This window comes from Echinops telfairi, unplaced genomic scaffold (assembly GCF_000313985.2).
Source record: "Echinops telfairi isolate 266 unplaced genomic scaffold, ASM31398v2 ScPeMD7_5;HRSCAF=22, whole genome shotgun sequence".
Classification (NCBI taxonomy): Eukaryota; Metazoa; Chordata; class Mammalia; order Afrosoricida; family Tenrecidae; genus Echinops; species Echinops telfairi.
In genome coordinates this window covers 3,284,763-3,309,103 of record NW_022103901.1, presented here as the reverse complement: position 1 = coordinate 3,309,103, position 24,341 = coordinate 3,284,763, and the positions used below count along the sequence as shown (strand labels likewise).

Below are 24,341 nucleotides of genomic sequence, written 5' to 3'. Positions count from 1 at the left end.
CACCTCGTGATCGCACAGGCTGGTGTGCTTCTTCCATGTGGGCTTTGTTGCTTCTGAGCTAGATGGCCACTTGTTTACCTTCAAGCCTTTAAGACTCCAGACGCTATACCTTTTGATAGCCCGGCACCATCAGCTTTCTTCACCACATTTGCTTATTCACCCGCTTTGTCTTCAGTGATTATTTTTTACTGTATCTTTATGGATGCAGAAGGCCAGCGCTTTCTTGGAGGGCACCTCTGGGTGGGTTTGAAGCACCCACCTGTCGGCATTGAGTGTGGACCTAGAGGCTGGAGGAGTAGCTTGCACATGAGGAGATGCTGCGGAGCTTGGCCAGCGTTCATGTTCTTGAGTGCAGAACACCCCAAACCGGAGGGCAGATGTTTATCAGGGAGAACTTCTTTTAAACACATGACAATCTTATCTCTCAATCTGTAGTGTTTGACGTGTGCTCCTGGCTCCAGAGGGGCCTTTCCTTGCAGAATTCGACAGGCTCTTTGCCCTGAGGTTAGGACTGATCTCGTCCCATAGGCATCCCTGGGGGCTTCTCTTGAGCCCTCTCCTTCCTACCCCACCCCAGCTCTGAGAGCCACCCGCATGGCCCCTAGAAACCTGGTGCCCCCTGATTTCCAGGACATGCCCAGTGAAGAGGACACGGGCACCTCGGCGGCAGGTGGCATCCATCTCCTGGACTTCTCCGACGAGATCCTGCTGCACATCCTGAGCCACGTGCCCAGCACTGACCTGGTGCTGAGTGTCCGGCGCACCTGCCGCAAGCTGGCCACTCTCTGCCTGGACAAGAGCCTCATCCACACCGTGTTGCTGCAGAAGGACTACCAGGTGAGGCAGGGCAGGGTCGAGGGGGAACGCAGGAGACTGGAAACAAGCTAAACGGCAGCCTGGGGCCAGCCCAGCCCCACAGCCAGGAGACAGGCTCCAGAGCCAGGTGACAGAGCAAGGGGCAGGAAAGAGTGCAGTAGGTCCTTGGAGAGAGGGGCCAGACAGAGGTGGAGGCTATTCTGGGAGGGAGAGACTTGAGGCACAGGGATAGGAGGGAGCTTGGCTTTCTAGTCAGTACCTAGGAGTGGAGTAGCTGGGCCTCAGTGTGGGTCTTGGAGCTCCTAGAGGGTCCAGTAGGATCCAGTAGGAGCTTGCCCTGGTACTGGAGCGTTCCAGTTGCCCTCCATCCTTGTCAGTCTGCTGAATCTTACCCATTTCCCCAAACATCAAGTTGATTCTGACTCATATTGACCCCACGCGACAGAGAAGAACTCTCAATCATCTTTCTCCTGCAGAGTGACTGCTGGATTTGAACTGCCAGCCTTTTGGTTACCAGCCTCTTGCTTAGCCACTGTGCTCCCAGGGCTCCTGAGTCTTCCCAGTGAGCGAGCCGTCGGGTTGCCTTGTGGTACGAGCATGCGTTTTCCTGACGAAGGATGCTACTGTTCACCGTTCCCTACAGTGCATGGGCCTTGAAGGGCTTCCTTAGAGGAACTCTTTGATGGTCCGGTTGTTGTCTTCTGATTGGGCTGTAGCAGCAGTTCTTGATCTCGTCTGGACAGTAAGTCCAGTCCCTGTATTGTGAGGAGTTTCCTCTAGTCTTGCTCTTTCATTTGCTGCCTTTAGTTTTAGCAAAGCCCAGGGTATTGACTTTTTCCTTGAGCATTCATACTTTGTGTCGAGTTTAAGAAAAGGATGTGGCCAACCCAAGGTCTTTTTTTTCCCCCCACCCAAGGTCTTGAAGAATTTCCGTTACATTGTATTTCAGAAGTCTTACAAAGAGATCTCTTTTTTAAAGAAATCTCTTAAGTTTAAGCCTAGCTCCATGTTGTGTGTCCATTTCTCCATGTGGTGTGAGGTAAGGATCAAGCCTCCCTGCTTTGCATGTGGCCATCTGGTTGATCCAGCACCACTTCCTCATTGAATTATCTTGGAACCTTTATAGGAAACCAGTGGCTGGCATGTCTTCAAATATGGAAATGAGCAGAATGCTCTAGGGCCTTGACCCAAATCCAGATCTTAGGCGCTTTGGCAAGTATTCCTAACTGTTCTTGTCATTATTGTTAGCTGCCCCTCAGCCCCACTCGTCTAGGCCTGATGGGTTAACATGCTGCCGAGGCTTGCACTGACCCCATCCGTGATTGGTTGGGGATTGCGCTGTTGTGATCCATGAGAGTTCCCATTGGCTGGTTTTTGCAAGTAGATCTCCAGGCTTTCTCCCTGTCAGTCTTGGTCGGTCTGGCAGCTCTGCTGAAACTTTTTCAGCATCACAGCAACACCCCACCTCCACTGATAGACTGTGTCTGAGCCGTACATGTTGGCCTCAGACAGAACCTGGGAGGACACCGCGAGAGTTGTCGGTTGAACCATCCAGGGACCCTCAGAGAGTGAGTGTGTGTGTGTGTGTGTGTGTGTGTGTGTGTCCGTCCCGCTGTGGAGTGGCTCCTTCTGCTGGAGGCCGCTGTGCTTCATTCCCCAGAGTAATGAGGGACCAGGCTTGCTGTCTGGGAAGCTCTTTCTCATATAGGAGGTTCTGCTGCTACCACCAGCACCACCCACCTCACTTGCATCTAGAGCAAGTAAGGCGTGTCTTTGGACAAGGAGCCCTACGGCAGAATGGTTAAGTGGCTGGCTGATAACCCAAACGTTGGTGGTTCGAGCCCACCACACACTCCCTGGGAGAAAGAAGCAGGTTCCACAAAGATGTGCAGCGTTGGAAACTCCACGGGTCAGATCTGTCTCTAGGGGCCCCGTAAGTCAGAATCAACTCAACAGCAGTGGCTTGGCCTGTCTCTGGATGATGCAGGTTCAATCCCAGACACTTGGATCAGTGGTGAGCAGTGTCCCCAGCTAAGGTTCAGGGGCTTGTACAGCCCTGCTGGAACAAGGACACGTGTGTGATAACCAGCTGCAAGTCTGACTGGAGATGGCTGGACCCAGTGTGGGCCCCTTCAACCCCCCTCAACCAGTTGGTTTTGGTTTGAGTTTTGTTTGAATGTACACACAACCCCCTGCTCCTCCCCACCCCCACCCCACCCTCCATAGCTACAAGTGCCCTCCAGCGACCAGGATGACGTTCTTCGAGTTGCTCCCACGTCACCCCATTTCTGAGTTGCTCCTCCCCCTTTAGCTGAAGCTCAGCACCCCTTGAGGTTCTCATCGCACCTTTGGAGTTGCCCTTGTCCAGCTGGCCCAACACTAGCTGGTCTGAAAGGAGCTCAGAGCTCAGGCGGGCCTGTGTCAGGGGATCCCAGGGCGAGGAGTTTGGTTCCACCATGGGAAATGGTTGTGAATGGATGTGAAAGAAAACAGGAGCCCTAGCCCGTGTGCCTGGGCCTGGTTGGAGGGGTGTGCAGGGCAGAGGGTGGAGGAGCCTGGGGCAGGAGGGCATGGTGCCTGCTGGCTGTCTCTGCGTTCTCTGGGTGTGGCTGGGGCTTGTAGCTGGGCACCCTGGGCTGGGCCCTCGTGACTCGGCTCAAGGCCCGTAGGAGGGAAGGTACCTCGATGTCCTGGGCTTCTGTAACAGGACACCCCCACCGGATGGCTCGTCTGCACAGAGACCCATTGTCTCGGCACCGGAGGCTGCAGTCAGAGGCTGGGGTGTCAGTGAGTCCGTTTCTCCCAAGGCTCAGAGGGAGAGTAGGGTCCGGGCCCTGGAGGCCCCAGCATCCCTTGGCTTGTGGACGCCTCTTGGCGTGGTCATCTTCTCGGCATGCACCTTTTTTATATGGGCACCTCTCCCGCAGGACCTCAGGTGAACCAGTCCTTCTCTAATGACCATTTCCAAACGAGGTCGAGGGCACAGGTGCAGGCATAGTGCTTCCTCAGCGTCTCATTTTGAGGGGATAGAAGTGACAACAGAAAGGGGTGGAAGGGGGGATAGGGAGCTGATAGCATTGATGACTGTATAACCCCACATACAGAATTGTATGTGAATGGATATATTGGATATGTAAGATAAGGCATACATACATACATACATGCATACATACATACATAAATAAGGGTTCCTGGGGGATGTGGCGGGGGAGTGAGGGGATAAAGGGGAGCAGATATTAAGGAGTTGAAGACAAAAGAATGTTTTGAAACTGATGTGGTAGCAATTGTACAAGTGTTTTGAACTGTGGAATGTTACGATACCTGTAAAAGCTACCAATAAGGGGAGGCCACCAGTCTTCCCATGTGACCCAGCCAAAGCAGGGGGGTGAGTGCCCCTGAGGGCTGATGGAGACCCCCCGGGGTGTGCCTTCAGCTCATTCCTTCCCTCCTCCTCTGCCCCCTGCAGGCCAGTGAGGACAAGGTGAAGCAGCTGGTGAAGGTGATCGGCCGCGAGATCCAACAGCTGAACATGGCTGGCTGCTACTGGCTGTCGGGCACCACGGTGGAGCAGGTGGCCCGCTGCCGCAGCCTGGTGAAGGTGAACCTGTCGGGCTGCCACCTGACCTCGCTGCGCCTCTCCAAGGTGCTCTCGGCGCTGCAGCACCTGCGCTCGCTGGCCATCGATGTGAGCCCGGGCTTCGACGCCACCCAGCTGAGCAGCGAGTGCAAGGCCACCCTGAGCCGCGTGCGCGAGCTGCGGCAGACGCTGTTCACACCCTCGTACGGCGTGGTGCCCTGCTGTACTAGCCTGGAGAAGCTGCTGCTCTACTTCGAGATCCTGGACCGCACGCGCGAGGGCGCCATCCTCTCGGGCCAGCTGATGGTGGGCCAGAGCAACGTGCCGCACTACCAGCACCTGCGCGTCTTCTACGCCCGCCTGGCGCCCGGCTACATCAACCAGGAGGTGGTGCGCCTCTACCTGGCCGTGCTGAGCGACCGCACGCCCGAGAACCTGCACGCCTTCCTCATCTCCGTGCCCGGCAGCTTTGCCGAGAGCGGGGCCACCAAGAACCTGCTGGACTCGATGGCCCGCAGTGCCTGCCTGGACGCGCTGCAGCTGCCCAAGTCCTGGCTGAACGGCTCGGCGCTGCTGCAGCACCTGCGCTTCAGCAACCCGCTCTACTTCAGCTTCAGCCGCTGCGCCCTGTCCGGCAGCCACCTGGTCCAGCGGGTCATCAACGGCGGCCGGGACCTGCGCAGCTTGGCTAGCCTGAACCTCAGCGGTTGCGTCCACTGCCTCTCGCCCGACGCCCTCTTCCGCAAGGCCGAGGACGACATTGACAGCGGCATCCTGGAAACCCTGGTGGGCGCCTGCTGCAACCTGCGCCACCTGAACCTGTCGGCTGCGCACCACCACAGCGCCGAGGGCCTGGGCCGCCACCTCTGCCAGCTGCTGGCCCGCCTGCGCCACCTCCGCTCGCTAGCCCTGCCCGTCTGTGCCGTCGCTGACTCCGCGCCACAGGCTGACCGTGCGCCTGCGCCGCCCGCCATGCACGCAGTACAGCGTGGCTTCGGCAAGAAGGTGCGCCTGGGCGTGTCCTCAGGCCCCTTCACGGGTCAGTCGGTGCCCCCGCCCACCTCCGTCTTCTGGACGCTGCTGCGGAGCGTGCCCTTCCTGGAGCGCCTGGAGCTTATTGGCTCCAACTTCTCCTCCGCCATGCCGCGCAACGAGCCGGCCATCCGCAACTCCCTGCCCCCCTGCAGCCGCGCACAGAGCGTCGGGGACGCTGAGGTGGCCGCCATCGGCCAGCTGGCCTTCCTGAGGCACCTGACGCTGGCCCAGCTGCCCAGCATCCTGACGGGCTCTGGGCTGCTCACCATCGGCCTGCAGTGCCAGCAGTTGCAGTCGCTGTCGCTGGCCAACCTGGGCATGATGGGGAAGGTGGTGTACATGCCCGCGCTCTTGGACATGCTGCGGCACTGCAGGCGGCTCAGGGACCTCAGGTGAGGGGACGGCCAGACCAGGGACTCTCTCTCTCTCTCTCTTACTTTCTCTGGGCTCTCCCAGTGCTTTTGGGCTCAGAGTCTTGGGTCAGTGGGGGACCCTGGAGGGCATGTGTGGTCTACATACAAGGGGGTACCCCCCAAAACCCGGAGTTGTGCTGGGCGGAGCAGAGCTTTTGTAGTCTGCATTTTTTCCTGCTGGGCAAACATCCAGCAACTCACTCGAGTTAGTGCACCCAGTGGCGTCACCTGGGAAGGTTATCATTGGTTACAGTGAATTTTTATTTGGAAAAGCAGTTTCGCTCAAACTTTGTTTTTTGTGATGGCCGGTTTAAGAGAACAGCGTGTGGCTATGAAATTTTGTTTCCTGTTTTGGGAAGAATGCCGCAGAAACTTGTGATGTTGAACACAGTTTACAAGGACAGCACTATGGGAAAAACTCGTGTAGGAGTGGTTTTCTAATTTCCAAAACCGTGAAGTGTCGATTGATGACAAACCTCGTTCAGGATGCCCATCAACTTCTGAAAGGTCCAGAAAGGTTGACTCATAGTGCATTTGGAGTTTATTCCACCAAATCAGACTGTTAATCAAGCTTCCTATTTAAAGGTCTGCGTAGACTGTGTAACAGCATGCAACCAAAAAAGGCCTGATTTATAGCAGACGGGGTACTGGTTTTGCCACCACAACAGCACTTGCTCAAACAGCCATCTCAGTGTGCCAGTTTTTGACAAAAAAAGGCGCACCTCTTTTGCCCCAGGTACCTTACTCACCTGACCTCTCTTTGTGCGACTTCTTTTTGTTTCTGCACATGAAGAGGGACATGAAAGGACAACGATTTGACGACTTAAAAGAGGTGGAAAAAAAACCCAAATAAAAAATGAGGGAGATGCTGTTAACCATCCAAACAGATGCGTTTGCAAAATGTTTCCAAGAAGGGAATCTCAGCTTTGATAAATGTATTAAGTGCAATGGAGAGTACTTTAAGGTGCTAAAGTTGTTTTGTAAAAAAAATTTAAATACATAGCTTTGGGCGGGGAATCCGGATTTTTTTTGGTATCCCTTTGTATGAACCAGGGGTGGGGCAGGGAGAGCTGCATTTGGAGACTGGGGGTCTTGATACATTGCGGTCACATTGTCATCTTTGTTAACACTGCTGCTGGCGCTTCAGTTCACACACAGCCCTGGGCGTCCCCCGTTAGTCCAGGCTGGGCTGGGCCACTTCGGTCCACTGTGCTCTCACAGGCTGCCCTTGAGAATCAGGTTGCCAGCCCTTTCTTCCCAGCCCTTGGTCTGGGGGCTCCACTGAACCCCGTTTATCATGCCGCCCCACTGGTGGAGTGCTGATCCCAGCGATGGCAGGTGATGGGCACTTAGAGCTGCGGCCCCAGGAAGCCAGGGCCTGGGGCTCTGAGGGACAAAAGGAGGAGGACCTGGTGAAGGTCATGACCCTACTGGCCACAGGAGAACTACCCCATGGGGTTTCCAGGAAGCAGACAGCCATGTCTTTCTCCTGTGGAGCCGCTGGTGAGGCTGGTGGGTTCTCACTCACCTTTTGGTTTGCAGCTGAGTGCCTTAACCACTGCGCCACCAGATTCCTCCTCAAGTGAAACTAAGTAACTAACTCTAACTAACCCACTGTCAACAACTCACATCAACCCTAGAGGGCAGAGTAGAACTGCCCTTGTGGGTTTCTGAGGCTGTCACTCTTCCCAGGGGCAGAAAGCTCATCTTTCTCCCTAGCGGGTGGCTGGTAGTTTTGAACTGCTGACCTTGTGGCACTATGGCAACGGAAGCACAGCATTTGACAGTAGCATTCTTCACTTTCCTGAGTGAAACCTTTGAGGTCATTCAGAGATGACGTCAAGGGGATGGTTGTGGCGAGAGACATTGAGGCCAGCCTCAGGGCAGTAGTCCTGGGGTCCCTGAGCCCCATGGGGACCCTCTGGGCACCTGAAGTTCTGTTCAAATTCTCAGAATTTGTACAGTGCTGGCTCAGGAAGCCCCTGGGGTTCTTTCGGCCAGCCCTGGAGCTCCCCCACCCTGGGTGCCCAGCAGCCTGCTGGCAGCATGCCCGCTCGGGGCAGGACAGCCTGTACAAAACCCACACACTGAGACATCGCCAGCTGGCCCCGTGCCTCTGGGTTCCCACGTTTGCTGCCAGCCAGCCCTTATTGGGTGTAAGGAACAGGGGGGCCTCTTGTTCCAGTGGGAGTGGGGGAGCACAGCTTGATACTGGCCGGGAGCCGCTTGCAGCCGCTTGCGCCTGCCCTGCCAGGGCGCTCCCGCTCCCACGGGGAGGAGGCGGTGCTGGAACATGGTGTTCTATCGTGGTGGCACCTCGAGATGAGTACCCGCTGGGCAGACACCACCCTTCCCTCTGAAGGCTGGCTTCTTGCCTTGCCCGCTGGGGAACGAGGGGCGGAAGTTACCCCAAGTCATTCTGGGCGGGACTGTGGGCAGGGCAGCAAGGAGCCACCTGGGAACCAGGGTGCTGGGCTGGCCAGCCGGAGGAGCCGGTTGGGGATGGTTCTACCTGGTCCTACCCAGGTGAGGTGGGAACCCCAGGGAATGAGTTGGGTCAAGACCCCCAGCCAGGGCAGCAGGGTGGAGTCAGCCTTGGGCCGACATGCCATCGGCCCCCAGCCCCAGCCCGCTGCATCACCTCACCGTCCCTGCCCCGGGGAAGCTGACCCCTGCCTGACCACCCCCTGTGGGCTTTGTCGGGTATAGGGGCGCATAGGGCCCACTATGGGGCCACATAGACCTCATTCTGTAGGGTAGAAAATCCGGAAGTGGCTGTTGAATTTGAAAAAGAAAAATCCAAATACACAGTGCACGTGCATGTATGTGCACCTATGTGAACACTGGTGTGTAATCTGACGACCTTGAAGCTGCGCAGCCACACGGACCTGCAACGCCACCTAGTGGCCGCTTACTGCAGCCCAGACCTCGCTGTAGCTCAAGCCCCCCTCTCCCCCCTTCCAGGACAGCTAAAGGGGGCTTGCCTCAAGAGTTAAAACTTTCTTCGTCTGCCACCCCCCCCCTCCACCCCATGGTGTTTTTATGTGAAACTAATTGCTTTTTCCTTTTCCTAATTGTATTTTGGGTGAGCAGGTACACATGGCAAAAACCACCCCCATGCCACCCTTTCTGGGCCAGGTCATCAGTGACGTGGATCCCTGCCTCACCCTGTGTGAACGTTCGGTTATCCCACCTAGTGGTTGCCCCTCCACTGACAGCTGTCCATACTTGGGTCACATAGAGAATTTTTTTTTCTTTCTGCAGCACTCAAGGGTGACACTCCTCATCTCTGGACTAAACTGCTGCTGTGATGGCATGTCGGCCCAAGGCTGACTCCACCCTGCTGCCCTGGCTGGAACAGGCCCCGGCAGCAGTTTCTCAGGACAATAGTTCAGGGGCTCATGCAGCCCCAGTGACTCCGAAAGTCTGGATTCTATGAGAACTTGAAATTCTGCTCCACATTCTGCCCCCCTTTTTGACCATTGCCCCCTCCTCAGTGCCCAGTGTATCTGGGTCCCCATTACATGTGCTCACCAAGGGTAGGAACCACACATGCCTGCAGTGCCAGTCAGTGTTTGAGAAAGATGGGGGGGTTCTAGGGCCTCCAGCGGGCAGGTCAATTTGAACCAGTGACCCTCTGCTGCGTCTGTGGGTGGGCTGACCACTCGGTGCCCACAGGGGCTCCACCCAGCACTGGGGCTGTCAAGTGGTAGTGGTGTGATTGGAGGGCGGGCAGCTGGCCTCGTTGCCGTCCCGGCAGTCCCGGCACGGCCAGGTGGCCGCTCACCGCCCTGCCTCCCCACAGGTTGGAGCAGCCCTACTTCAGCGCCAACTCGCAGTTCTTCCAGGCGCTCAGCCAGTGCTCCCGCCTGCAGCGGCTCTGCCTGGTCTCGCGCAGCGGCACGCTGCAGCCCGACGCCCTGCTGGCCTTCATGGGCCGCTGCCTGCACGTCATCATGTGCCACATGTTCACAGGGGAGTCCCTCACCGCCTGCAAGAGCCTGCAGCAGACCCTGCTCCGGAGGTGAGGGCATGGGGGCGGGGTGGGTGGGGGTGGCACAGGGCGGGGAAGGGGCTGGACCAGACCAACAGTGGAGTGGCCCATCATGTCCAGCCCAGAAACCCAGGGCCCCAGGTCGTAGCCGTGGGTGGAGTCAGTCAGTGGGCTGAAGGTAACTGAAGCCTTGGTCCCAAGTGCCAGGGTGCCCCCTGCTTGCCCATGTGGGGACAGGCACGTTTCTCTGGGCAATGCACCTGTCCAAATCTCTCTCTTTACTAACTTGCATTTGAAATAATTCAAGATGTCAAGAAATTTCAACAGTAAGTGACCGAGTTCTCAAATGTCTTTATGCGCACTGCCACGGCGTCGGCCCGGCTCAGCAGCCCTCCAGGACGGAGCAGGACGGCCCCTGCGGCCCCAGCTGTCCATCTCTGGAAGCTGACAGCCACGGGCAGTGGGCACCTGGCTAAAGCCCCCTGGCTGTTAACCTGAAGGGCTGAGGTCTGAACCCACCAACCAGCCCTGGGGAGAAAGATGAGGCAAAGATTTAGTGTCACAGGAAACCCACAGGGGCGGTTCAACCCTGTCCTGAAGGGTCACTGTGAGTCAGAGCCAGCCTGATGGCACGGGGATTGGTTTTGGGATTTGGATTTTGCCTCCTCCCCAGAGATGCAGTGATTTAAGCTCTTCCTGGGCTGCTAACCGCAGAGTTGGCGGTTTGAACTGGGCAGCAGAGAGATGAGGCTGTCTTCCCGCAAACACAGTCCCGCTGTCTGGAGTCGCTCTGAGGCAGAGCCGGCTCCACAGTAGTGGGTTTGGTGTTTGGGGCTTTGTTCCTTCTACATCTATTAATTGGGATCCACTGTGAGAAAGACCTGTCTCTTCTCAGTGTTATTTATTCCGTAATAATAAATCGATCTAAAAGGAGTGTGCTTATAATGACTCCCAAAGCCGCCAGGAACAAATTTAAACTCAACAGAGAGCTCAGCATTGGATCATACTGAACTTGAGTGTGAACTTGTGGTTATGTATTGTAGTCCAGTACGACCTTCGGCCCCCCTCCCCTTCTGTCTTTATTTTCACTGTGGTGAATGATGTCACCAATGCCTGCCTTGCCCCCAGCTCAGTGCCCTGCAGCCCTGACTGCCCTCCACTCCCACACGTTCCTTCCCTCCCTCCCATAGACTCCACGCCCCTTAGCAGCGGCCCCTCCTGCTCCTCTGGCCCTGTCCCCTCCAGAACCCGCCCTGTCGGCTTCTAAAGGACCCTTCCTGCTTCTCTTCTGCACCAGTGAGCGGATGCAGCTCTATTTTCTTATGTCTTCAGACCCCAGTCTGCATGTCTGTGGCTCTTTTACACAATTATTGATCTTGGGGATCTCACCTTATCCACACCCAGCGCCCTGACTCGATCTTTTTACTGTTATGCATTCTTTTCAACTTTTTGTGATTTGAGCAAATGTCTACAGAGCAGACTGATTTCTCCTTCAACACTCGGTGCATATTCGTTTCACAGCGTCAATTGCAGCCCCCACGATGCCGCAGCCCTGCGCCCGCCTCTTCCCTGGGCTTCCCATTTCCACGCCGCCTTCTCTGCTTCCCCTGGGTACTTGCTGCCCTTTGGATCTTGTGTGATTGATTGTTCTTTTTTTTTTTTTTTTGATTGATTGTTCTAAGGCAGTGGTTCACAACCTTCCTGGAGCCGCAACCCTTTCATACAGTTCCTCACGTAGTGGTGACCTCACCCCCCAACCATAAAATTATTTTTGTTGCTACTTCAAAACTGTCATTTTGCTACTGTTATGAATTGGGCGATCCCTGTGAAAGAGTTGTTTGACCCCAAAGGGGTCATGACCCACAGATTGAGAACCGCTGTTCTAAGGGGTGTGTGGGGCTCCCTGGTGTTTTTCACCTTATTGACCTGTCTATTGTTTGGCTGAAAGTGGAGCTGGGAGGTGAGTTCTGTTCCAGATTTGAAGGGTAATAGGGGCCAGTGTCTTCAGTATTCTTCTTGAAATTTATTTTAAATAGCTTACAAGTCACAGACACAAAGGAACATCTTATAATGGGGCTCACCTGGTACCCCCCAGGAGTTGGTGATGGCCATGAATCCAGAAGGCCCAGGGCTTCCTCAGGCTCCTTGGGCCGCTGTAGCACAGAAACTACACTATCTCATGACAGGACACCCCCGCCCCACCCCCGCCCTCCGCCAGGGCAGGGACTCTACTCGCTCTTTCTCCCGGGCAGCTGTGTGCATGCTCTGCCCATTTTCCCCATCACCCTCCCCTGGTGCCCTGAGCTCCGGGCGGCAGGGGCAGGTGCTGGATTGGGGACCTCTAGGGGCCAGGTTGAGGTACTAGGAGCCAGGTTGGGGGATCAGTGGGTTGGGCTGGGAGTCCAGGGGACTGGGTTAGGGGTCCAGGGGCCTGCCTGGTTTTTTACTGAGAGCTTGCTGTAGCAGGCACTGTGTTAAAGAGACACACATCCCAGCAAAAGGGACAATTGTGTGCGTGTGGATGTCTCCCACTACTGCCTCCTCGACCTCTACCAGTCTGCACTGCAGAGGGTAGCAGACCCCCCCAGGAGATAAGGGATCTTACTTCACCCCCTCCTGGGAACCCATGCAGGTACAGTGACTGTGACTGGCTCATAGGGCTTGGGCCAGGGAGTGCCACACTGCCAACAGCAGGGCTGGGACAGGTCCCTAGAGACGGGTGTAGGAGACCACCCACCTGTTTGTGTGGAGACTGGCTTGGTGTCCCCTCTTCAGGTGACACTGCAGGGCCAGTGGTACCTGTACATGGTGGCCTGGTAAGCCTCAGGCTGGCGAAGTAGCCCAGACATCCTCCTGTCCTGCCCCAAGGACCTGCTCCTCCACAGGATCCCCAAGGCCTGAGATATGCACCAGTGGGCAGCCAGCCAGGTCCAGGTGCCCGCTGCGTCTGTGCAAGGTTCCCAGCAGGTGGCGCTGTGGCCATGTCCTCCGCCTTCCCAGCTGCTCCCCTCCCCCTCCCCAGGCCTGGTTCATAAGCCTGCAATGTGGGAGGGGGGCCTTGAAATGAGAGGTGCCAAAAAAAAAAAAAGAAATGAGAGGTGCCTTTTTTTGTTGTTGAGATTTCGCTGTCACCTATCTAGGGCTTTCCTCCCTCCTCATCCCTGCACCCCACCCCGACCCCCCCTGCCCCAACCCAACAGCAGCCTAGAGAAGTGCCCAGTGATTGGGGAGGACAGGCCTGGCCCCTGCTGCCCTGCAGGTGCTGCCTCCCCTGCGCACGGGCACTGCCCTCTCCCACTGGCATTGTTAGCAACATTGTTAACATTCCTACAGCACACTGGGAGCCCACACAGACACACAGTAACACAGTTACCATCTTCCCGAGTTCCCGTGGTGGTTGGGTGTGGTGAGACAGCAAACCCACCCCAGAGGGCTTTGCAGGCTGCCGGCTTTTCGGGAGCAGGTGTGGAGACACAACCAAAGAGAGACCCCTGTGACGGAGGACTGTTGGCTGCCATCTTCACCCGGATGGTTGCCAGACCTTTCTCCCGCCGAACTTTTCCTCAACAGCTAGGCGCTCCACCCACGCGTCGTGCCACCAGAGGGAAACTATTTGAGCCTGCCCAGCAGCTGTGTGCAGATTAGCGTCAGGGCCCTGAACACGGCTGTGGGTTCCCATCTTCCACAGCTCCGTTGTGCTGTCGGCCACAGCCACCCTTCCTCATCAGCCCGTCCAGGGGTCAGGGAGGTACCTGGTGAGCCAGGACCTCCTTGGGCCTGAACTGAGGTGTTTCCTGCTGATCTGCCTCTTGCCCTTGGGGTGGACGCAGATTTAGAGATCCCTGCCCTGCTGGCCTCAGGGATGCCTCCTGGCTTCAGCCAGGGAGCCCCTTGCCCTGCTCTGTCTGCCTCACTTCCTGCCACTCCCAGAAAACCCTGAGTCATCCCGTTTGGCTGAGCAAGCACACTTCCCTCCCCAGCGGCAGTCTGGGGGCTGCCATTTCTGCCGTCGGTGTACCACCAAGCCCTGTCCCTGCCCCCTGCTCCCAGCGGCTTCCCTGGGCTGTCCTGGCTGGCAGTGGGTGTCTCTGTCACTGCCCTGCTGGGTCTGGTGGCATCTGTGGACCTGTGTGTCCCATTCACCCACCCTGTGGTTTCTCATGGGAGTGACACCGATGCTCTGTTCCACACAATGCCCCGCTGGGGTCAGTTGCACCGGCCTTGCCGGCCAGCTTCTAGACCATGTCTGGCCCTGGTCTCACTCTCCACGGCAGCTCCTGAGCTGTGTCCTAGGCCTTGGACTTGCTCAGAGCCCTCGTTTCCTGCCTGGCTCATAGAGGTCTGGGGACCCTGGCTGGTTGTTGCAGTTGAGTGGCAGAGCAGGCAAGGGTGCTGGCTCCCCTCAGAGCTCCGTGGGAAACCTGGGTACCATCTGATTAGGAACGGCCCTACTCAAGGAGTTGTGCAGGGGGTGGAGAGCCCTGGTCTGTGCCAGGAGGCAGCTTTGGGGTTTCTGGTGACAACCCACAATGCTGTCCTGACAGCGGGGTGTGGGCCTCGAGCTCTGCCAGGAAAAGGGGCTCTGAGCGCCAGGACTAGCGCCCATCCCCGTGCCCCAGAGCGAGCTCCTGAGTCTGCAGACCCTGGACAGAGAGGGACTGGAGAGTGCTAGTCACAGGGCCCAGAGGGTGAGCTGTGGAGGGACAGGGTGCTCCCACATCGGGTGCCAGCGTCCTGAGGGCTGTAGTCATGGGTCTCTCGAGGCTCCTTTCTGTAAGACAGCAGGAATTCCATCTGGGAGGCGGGCTGGGCCCCTCTGTCTGCTGTGACCCAGGTCTCACATTCCTGGGGATGGGTCAGGAGTTCTCTCTGTCCCCAGACTCTGCTGGAAATTCCTTCCCTGAGCAGAACTAGTGGTCCTGGGTGTGTGACTTGGCAAGGGTTCCTGCTGATGAGGAATGTGGGCTGGCAAGACCAGCCAGCCAGAGCACCCAAACGACCCCCTCCCCCCCAAAGGAAGCCATACTATGCCACTCCCTGCCCTGAAGGTGTCGGGACCCTGTGCCTGGCCAGCACCTGGGTCTGGCCTCCCTGGTGGTCCGGTTCCCCAGAGTTCTGAGGATGAGGAGGACACAGTGTGCTTCTGGGTTGCAGTCGCTGCTGGCCGAGTGAGCGAGCCCCACCCCTGCCCCCGGGTGTCAGTCTGGACCGCCCAGGTGCTTCTGGACTGGGAGGGGTTTCAGACGTGGACCCAGTGCTTGCTGCCTCCTTCCACCTTGGTCCCCACAGGATGCTGGGCCCCTCCCTCACAGGAAAGACCAGCAGGGCTCACAGGTGCAGTCTGACCCCAGGTGAGGTCTGGCTCTTGGAGGAAGACCCTTCCGTGGGGCCTGGGGGCAGGTGGCACGTCTCCCTGACAGAGCCTCCCGGGCAGGGCTGCCCCTCTCCCGCTGGACTTGGGAGGACTTTCCAGGGCCAGCTTTTGGTTTTGCTCTTCGTCCTGTTTTTCTGATGTGACTGCTCTGCTGCTGTCTCTGAGACCCCGGGGAGGGGGCTTGGGAAGGCTGCTGGAAAAGCCCCTGACCTTGCATTGCTCTTTTCTCCAAGCTTCCAGAAGCCCCTCATGTGTACAGCGACCTGCCCCCCACCCCCCAGCATCCCCACGTGTTTTCAGTGACATGACGGCAGTCCTGAAACCGTGCAGCCTGCTCCCCCGACTTTCCAATAGAGGAGGCTCCCTGCGGGTGTCCTGGGTTACAAGCTGGGCTGCTCCTCCTGGAAACCACCGACTGCCCCCCGGGAGAAAGATGAGATGTCTGTGCCCAGGAAGAGTGACCGTCTGGGAGACCCACAGGGCAGCTCTGCTCCGTCCTCCAGGGCCGCAGGGGTCAGTAGGGCTGTGGGCTCGGTTTCTGGGTTGTATTTGGATCTTCCCTGTATTTGAATGAGGAGATGCGGAGGATGAGCTGTGGGACCAGGAGCTGACCCCAGACTTCTGAGATGCTGGGCGTGGCTGAATGTGTTTGCATGTCAAGGACATAGATTTGGGGGAGGTCCAGGGCGGAGTGCGGTGGATTGACGAGGTTGGGGGCTGGGTGGCCCTGTGGGCTGCCAACCACAAGGTTGGCCGTTTAAACCCACCAGCTGACCCCCAGGAGAAAGAGGGGGTTTCTGCTCCCAGAGAGACTGGCAGTCTCAGAACCCCTCTGTGTGAGTCCCACCTCGGATGGCAGTGGGCGAGGCCTGTCCCCGTGGTTCTGGCGACGATGCACCTCCGTTGTCAGGTTAGGGAGGCAGCAGGTGCGGAGTCGGCCCCTTGATACAGGAGAGCTGAGCAGGAACTGGAGCAGGCTTGCCCACCGAGCTGCTCACCCTCAGGTCGGCGGTTTCAACCCACCGGGGCTCCCGGGGAGAGAGCGTCCAGGAGGGGGGGTGCAGAGTCACCACCCCAAAGGCCCGTGTGCGGGGGTGGCGTGTGATCAAACACCAGGGGCACCGAAGGAAGAGGTCCAAGCCGCACTGAATGCAAGCATGAAGAATGAGGCCCCGGAACTGATGGAACACCAAGTGGGGTGCTTGGACAGACAGACACGGCACTGGAAGCACTCCCCGGTCTGTGCCAAGAAAACTGGAAGACAGCTCCCTGGCCAGTTGGCTGGAGGAGCGCCATCGCTGAACCATTTCAGAGAGGCAAGCCAACTGAATGCGGGAATTATCTACCCGCAGTGCGGGGACTGAAGTCCCGGGGCCCTGTAGGGATAGGCCCCCACCTCTCAGCATTGTAAAACCTGCTCAGTAAAGCCAGAGGGGCAGCGAGACAGACAGAACCCCCCCTCAACGAGATGGACGATGGGCTCAAACATAGGAACCTTTGTGAGGACGGCGCGGCCCCTGGCAGTGCTTCCTGCAGTTGGACGCAAGGTCACTGTGAGTCTCAACTTTCTGGACGGCCCCTGTTAGCAACACTGTCCAAGGTCGTGTCTCTGAACCGGGTGGAACTCCCAGGGACAGTGCTTACATTGTTCAGCGTCTCTCTTTGGGGGCGGAGGTACAATTCAAACCCTAACCCAAACCCAAACCAACCTTTACCAGGGACTCGATGCCGGCGGCTAGTGACAGGGTGGTGGGTTACAGAGCAGAGCTGTGCCCCCCCCCCCACTGGAGAAGAGCGAACGCTGAGTCCCCGTCACTGCATGTGAGTGCTCTTGTTCTCGTCCCCGCCGGGGTGCTGTGGCCGAGCAGCTGCCCGTCCCCGTGGGCTTTTCTTGGCCCCAAACCCTTTTTACCACCCAGGGCGCCATCTCACCGCCAAAGACGTGGGGGATTTGAACCGGCGCATGGTGCTGAGTGGCCTCCAGGAAGGGACCCGCTGTCAGGTTCCCTGACAGTGTGTGAGCTGTTTCCCCACCTGGAACCTCACCGGACACACACACACACACACACACACCCCACACCACAACTCTGGGCGGGGCCTTGCTCCCTCCCCGTGGTGGGGCCTGCACTGCCCACGTCTGAGGCTGCCTCGGAGCGGAGTGAACACGTGTCACCTCCCTGGCTCCAGCCTGTGGGGACTAGTGCCCTCCGCCTCCTCCTTGTCCTAGGTCACATCCTGAAGGCAGGTGGGCAGGGAGTCCTGCCCCCTGGCTCCCGGTCAGATCTTTCTGAGGCTCACGGAGGGTCCCATCGAGCATGATGTGCACGGGTGGCACCAGGGAAGTGTCAATGGTGAGGAGTGCCTCCTGCTCCTCTCCTTCTCCAGCCCTGAACCCCCCCCTTGGCATAGACTAATTAGCTGGTGTCTCCCCATGGCCCCTGAAGTTGCCGTTTGTCATGGGTTTTCTTTGACCATGTGACCCTGCTTCTGAAATGCAGTCTGAGGAGACAGGCCATCCCCCTGGGAAACAGCTGTGCCGGTGCAGAGATGTTTGTGGGTACCATCATGGAAAAGAGGGAGCCCTGAATTATGTCAGAGCAGGCACACTGCTCAGTGTGACCAGGCTGGTGGCAGGGCTGGTGGCCACCAGAAGTGACAGCACAGGGACCCAGAAAATGCCTGGGAGGGGTACATCAGGCCACGGGGTCTAGGCAGGAAAGCAGGGATGGCATCGCCCCTCTCCTCAACACACTTTTGAAAACCATCTGTGGACGACTGAGGAGCCAGTGCCCACCATGCTCCAGGGCCCTGCCTGCAGCTGGAAGCAGGGTGTTCCCCTCTTTGGCTGGTTTGGGGCCCCAGGCCTTCCCTCTGGGCAAGGGGTGTCAACCTAGCTGAGACGTGGGTGGTGCAGCCCAATGGGTGCTGACTCACAGGTACTAAACAAAGCCCACTCCACCCTGCGCTGACTCACTACTGCTGTTGTCCCTGCCAGTGTTGTCCCTGAGCCCGGGGTGGCACCTCCTGGGCCAGCCCATCTCCCCGAGGGCCGTCCTCTTTTCCGCTGTCCAAACAAGATGTCCTCCTCCAGGGACTGCTCCCTCCGTATCTTTTTAAAATTCTTGATTGTGAATGAAGGCTTCAGAGCAAACCGTCAGTTTTGATGTTCTCCAATTCATCCACCACTCGTTCCACCTCCTCCCTTGCCAGTCCCCTCAATGTGCCCCCACTGCCTGTGTCTCCTGTGCCCTGAACCCCCCCCACCAGTCTGCTGGGCAAAGGTTGCCCTGTTGACCTTGACCAGGCGTCCTCAAATTACGGCCAGAGGGCCACATGCCCTGTTTATATTTTTCACTTCAAAATAAGATATGTGCAGTGTGCATAGAATGTTTTCATAGTATTTTTTTAAACTACAGTCTGGCCCTCCAACAGGTCTGAGGGACAGTGAACTGGCCCCCTGTTTAAAAAGTGTGAGGACCCCTGACCTTGACTGTTCTAACAAGGGGGTGAGTTCCGTTTGGGATCTGAAAGGAGACTAAGGGCCCTATTGTCTTGGGGTCCCCCTGTCTCTCCCTGACCAGTAAGCCTGGTCTCAGGATTTTCCCCCACGCTCTCCAGGACGGTCCAGCGTGAGTCTTTGTGGAAGGGTTAGTGTGGTCGCTGGGCACCCTCAAGCCCTGCTGGCCTCAGTTGTGGAGGTTGCTGCTCACGTGGCCCGTGGGTCCTCTAGCCCCGTTGTTTCCATGCGTCTTTCTGTGGCCGTTACCTTTTCTCCATCTCGATGGGGAGAGACCAGTACCGGCGCCAGAGATGGACATTCACGACTACCACTCAGTGAAGTGGGGTGCAGGGTGTCGTCTTTATGAGTGGTGCCGGCCAGTTGACCTTGGTGTCCCCTTCGACGACGGGATTTTGGTCCCTGTTGGTGGTGTGTCCAAAACACCTGAGACTAGTCTCGCCATCGTCACTTCTAAAGAGCACCCTGGGTGTGCTTCTTCAAAGACCCATGACCTATTGGACATGCTGCCAGCACCTTGATTCAGGGGCAGCAGTTCTTCACGGGACGTCCTCGTTCACTGCCCTGTGTTTACACGCAGGGGAGGAGGTGGAACACAGCAACCCTCCGCGTGACAGCTTTGCAAGAGCGTCAGGCCTCCTCCCTTTCCCGTAAGCAAGGTGGTATCGTCTGCATCGCACAGGTGGCTAATGAGTCCTCCGATCTTAATGCGTGTTCTTCTCACAGCCTCTGGGCTTACGTGTTAAGCACGCACTGCATAAGTGTTCTGAGAGAACACAACCCAACACTCACCTTTCCTGATCGGCAGCCGTGCCCCGTCCCAACAGCAGCCTGCTGGTCTGCGTGCAGCTGCTGCGTGAGCGCAGGGGGTGTGCTGGAGTCCCCGTTCTTCTCAAGGTTGTCCATTGTGGGTCGCGACCCCCAGAGCCAAATGCCTTGGCATAGTCCGTAAGATGCAAGTAGACATCTTTCTGGTACTCTCAGCTTTCAGCCAAGATGTGGCTGACGTCAGCCGTGATAGCCCAGGTGCTCCGTCCTCTTCTGAATCCCGCCTGAACTTCTGGCAGCTCCACGCCCACGTAACGCTGCAACCTTTTTGGAATTGTTTCCGGCAGCGTTTTACTTGCATGCCACAGCTGTGGCTTTGCTTCACCATTTCTGCAGTGCAGCGGGTGTCCCTTCTTGGGAATGGACATGGATTTGGGTCTCTTCCGGGCGGGCGGTAGCTTGTCTTCTAGGTTTCTCGGACACTAGGGAGGAGAAAAGGGGTCGAGGCTGATGAGGGTTGAGCCAGGTGAGCCTGTAGATGCAGCCTGGGGTGGGCCTGTGTGCACCTGGGCAGCCAGGGCCGGGTGGGGCGCATTCTTTTCTTTAGTTTTAACTCATCCCAACCCCCTTGCCCCCCCATCCTGAAGGCAGCTCTGGAGCGGAGGTGAGCCCCCTGGGAGGGGTGGTGGGCACCTGGCATTCACACCCCTGGAGGATCCTGTTTCCAGACAGTCAGTCACAGGGGGACGTGCAGGCCAGGACCCGTCCACCACATTGCTGCCTCAAGGCCTTCGCATCAGAGATGCAGCTGCTGGCCAGAGTGAGTGCCCAGGACCCAGGCAGGCCAGTCTTCGGTGTCTTTATTGCCCAACTGTCAGGTTTTATGAACTCCATAAACCCAGACCGCGTCCCGGCACATTGCCTGCGGTGGCAGGGACCCCAGCCAGGTCCAGCCCACCAGGCTGCCTGGACCAAGATGCAATCTCTCACCCCCTGTGAGACCTGAAGACTGGAAGTTTCTCGTGTGACGAGAGTCGCTAGGGATCTGGTGTCTTCTGGGCCTGTCCGTGGGGGCTGCCAGGGCCTCCCCTCGACCGGTGCGCAGATTCCCTGGAGGATAGGGTAGAGCACTTGGTAGGGTCTTTACCGCTGGGGCCTTGTGGGAGGTGAAGGCCAGACCAGTGCAGGGCTTGGAATGCCATGCCCCCTGGGGGCCGTGCAGCACTTCGTCACGAGGGCCACTGTGCCCGAGGCCTCTGCCCGCTGGCCAGTGGCGGCGGTGTCTTGAGAGGCAGCACTCAGGTGCAGGGTCGGCATGGACGCCAGTCCCATGGGCTCTGGCCCAGGGAGGCCCTGCAGCTGGAGGCCACCTCTCTAGGCATAATCCACCTCCTTGGGCCTCAAAGGGCAGGGTGGCCAGGATGGGGAGGGTCGTGGGAGTGTGAGCTTCCCCCAGCCAGGAGCTTTCCTTCTGGGCACCACCCCAGGTGGGGAGGGACAGGACTTTGAAAAGCTAGGTGGCCAGGGCCACTTGTGAGCCGGCTGGTGATATTGATGTGGACACAGCTTGAGAACATTCTGGAGCCTACCCACTGAGTGTCATCCCTTGTCTGGCTCGTGTGGGGCGGCCCCGCCCTCCTCTCCAGTTACCCCCATGGCCGCCTGACAAGGGACATGCAAGAGGCCCCTGGGGGTGCTGGTGCAGGGGTTCCCCTATGTATCCTGGGACCCATGGTCGGTGGCTGGCCTACTGACCCTGCCTCTGCTCAGTTTCCAGGCAGAGCGGCCGGCGCTGAACGTGGTCATCTTCCCACTGCTCCACGAGGGCCTGACCGATGTCATCCGCGACGTGCCCCTGGCCCACCTGGATGAGGTCACCCTCTTCAAGAGCAGAGTAGCTGAGGAGCCGCCCGGCCTCTGGTGGTGAGGGGTCCGCCCGCGGACCGCCCCACTTACCCGCTGCACCACCACCCAGCTGGGAGAGAGGAACCCGCGGCCCACCAGACCCCAGAGCCCCACTTCATCCCAGCAGGGAGGCTGTCCCTGCACACTGCTCCGCCCCGCCCCCGTAACTCCTGCTTCCCCACGGGGACCTGCGGCATCTGTTTGGGCTGAGGTGGTGGGAGGGTTGGGTAGAGATGCCTGTTGCCTCACTGGGTCCTTGCCCCCCACCCCAGGTTCCACAAGACCACCTGACCTTGTGGGGGATTGGGGTGCATGTGCACCCTTCCGGAGCCATCCCCATGTCCCCACCCATTGGGCCCCCTGTGACAGGTGAGGCGCCCCCTCCTCCGGGGCAGGCTCAAGCTCTGGGTGCCCGCTAAGACCCTGTCCTTGGGGGTACATGTGGCTCAGGCCACTTCCTTACAAGTCATTCTTCAGATGAATATGTGGCTGGCTCAGTGGGACCCTGGGACTTGGGGGCACCCTGGGCTTGGGGGGACCCAGAGCTGGGGCAGCCTGTGCACCTGTGAGTAGTTCCCATTCCCTACCAGAGGGGCCACATGAGAGATTGGGGTGTTCTGCTTAGAGACCTGCTGGCTCCCTCATGAGTGTAGGTGTGTGTGGGGAGGGAATTCTGTCCATGCACACACGTGGTCCATGCACACACATACACGTGTGCACTCTTGGCTTCAGTAGTGATTAAAACCCGGGTCTGGGGAGCGGTTGGATCCCCCCACTCCTCATTCCACTACATTTGGCAAGCTGCGGACATGCAGTGTGCCATTCCAGGGACCGGCCTGTGTCCGGCCCGACCGAGGCAGCACCTCACGCAGCCTTCCTGACTGCCTGGCTCCTACCCTGCCCCATGGGGACTCTGGGGACCTGGCCCAGGGGACTGGCTAGTTCCAATGGGTCTGGGGTGGAAAGCCTACCAGGCCATGCCCCTTTGACTGCCACCACCATCCGCTTCTCTGCGGGGAGCTGGCCTGAGCTGACCTCACAGGAAGGAGCTGGGCATGCTGGTCTCCTGAGCAAAAGGTGCCTGCAGCTAATGTGGCTGGGGTGGGAGTCCTGGACAGGAACTGTGGGGTTGGCGCCCCCACCTGAGTGTGAGCTGGCACCCCTGCTCTCCCGGTGGGATGAAGGCCCCCTCTCGCCTCATGGTGGGACCTACAGCCCCTTTTTTCACTGCGGGTGAGGTAGGCTTCCTCTCTTCTGAACTTGGGTCATCCCCACCCTGCCAGAGGAAGTGCCTGCTGAGTCCTCCCTCCCTCCAGGGCCTGACACCATCCAGGACACTGCCACCCCAGGTCCATGGTGGATGAGGGCATGGGTGCTGGTCATCTCTGTCAGCTCTTTCAAGTGGCATCTGGAGACCGTGGTGGTGACAGCGGGGTTCAGGGTGGGGCTGGCCAGCTTGTCCTAGATGGGGAGGAGGGCCAGGAGCAGAGCGGAGTGTCCTGCAGGCCCCAGACCTACGTGCCGGCCTCGTCCTCTGGGCCTTCTCCCATGTCTCTTTCACCCTGGGCTTTCCGGCCCCCACCTTGCCCGCCTTCCCCAGGGGATGACCGGGAAGGTAGCGGTGTCTGCTCTTCATGCAGCGCCTGGTGGCCAGTCCCCGGGAGTGTCCTGACCAGCAGTGTGGGGTATGCTGACAAGCCAGGGCAGGGGGCTGGGCTGCAGCCCCCCCAGGGCCAGGCTCACACACTTCTCGTCCCTGCAGCAGCCTCTTCCTTAGAGCAAGAGTCACCACCCACCCGCCCACCCGCCGCCCCGTGCTCAAGCCGGATTCACCAGATGTTAATAATGTGCTTATTTTCGCTAAGTGCTGTTTTGGCACTGGTGTTAATTGCAATTTATATTCTGCAGCATTTGATGCTGGGAAGGCGCCCACCCCTAATGGTCCCTAGCTGGCAGCAGGGGCTGTGGCGCAGTGGAGACCGTATGCTGCCAGCTGAGGGGGACGCAGCTTGCGCCTGGTCAGCAGGAGCACTACGTGTGCCTGTGTGCCTGCATGCATGGGTGTTTGTGTGTGTGTGTGCATGCTGTGTACATACAGTCCCACGTGGATGTGCATAGGTGAAAGTGTGCGTGTAGGCTGTGAATGTACAATTGTGTGTGCGTGTGTGAGGGATTGTGCATGCGTGCTGTGTGTGTGCACATTACGTGCTCGTGAGTACGTGTGAGGACACTGCACATGAGGTGTGTGCACCTCCATCCACTCGCATGTGAGTGTCAGTCGTGTGAATATGTATAGGTGTTCGTGTGTGCACATGCTTGTGTGTGTGTGTGTGTGAGTACCCCGTGCACGTATGGGGTTGTGTAATTGTGTGTATGCACACATGTGTATGCACATGTGTATGTGAGGGAGAAAGCTTTCAGAGAAACCTTTTCCTTCTTCCCTTCCACCTCAAGGCTGCTGCCTCCCCCTCCCCTGCAGGCCTGACTTCTGAAGGGCCCCCAGGATGGCATTTGAGCCTGAGGTGGGATGCAGGCCAGGGCACTGAGGGCCTACTTCGCCCTTCCCCCTGCCCTTCTCAGGTCTGCATGGGGCCCCACATGATCCCCTCAACACAGGCTAGAGGGGACAGGAGTTTGGTGAGGGCCTGGGGCTGGGAGTTTGTTGACCTCTAGGCTTGAGGAGGGGGCTAGTGAGGGAGACCCCTTGGTGACCATCAGTGACACTTCAGCATTTGGGGGTGCAGCGTTCTTGCGAGAAGTTCTCCTGTGTTTATACCTGGCCTGTGGGGCTTTTTAAAAGTCCAGGTCTGCCCAGATCACTCCCCTTTCCCGGGCTCTCTCTGGAGGCCCTGGCTGGGAGCCTTAGCCCTGGGGTGGAAGGCTCTGTGCCCGAGGGCGGTGCAGGGCCTTCCCAGCCTGCAGGTTACGGAGGGAGCCCTGTC

At 58.2% G+C, this 24,341-nt stretch overlaps 1 protein-coding gene across 2 annotated transcripts in view; it reads left to right on the top strand.

Moving 5' to 3' along the window:
• The window catches only part of FBXL18 (F-box and leucine rich repeat protein 18), a 31,596-nt gene extending 7,831 nt beyond the window's left edge, over window positions 1-23,765 (top strand). Inside the window, exons 2-5 of one of the 2 annotated variants that reach the window (XM_004705545.3) lie at window positions 631-837; window positions 4,283-5,820; window positions 9,647-9,865; window positions 21,265-23,765. In XM_004705545.3, coding sequence (XP_004705602.3) covers window positions 631-837; window positions 4,283-5,820; window positions 9,647-9,865; window positions 21,265-21,421 — 2,121 coding nt within the window. In that variant the 3' untranslated portion in view covers window positions 21,422-23,765. The remainder of the gene's footprint in view (window positions 1-630; window positions 838-4,282; window positions 5,821-9,646; window positions 9,866-21,264) is intronic. The other variant, XM_045285995.1, reaches the window with a different exon arrangement.
• The last annotated feature ends 576 nt before the right edge of the window (window positions 23,766-24,341 follow it).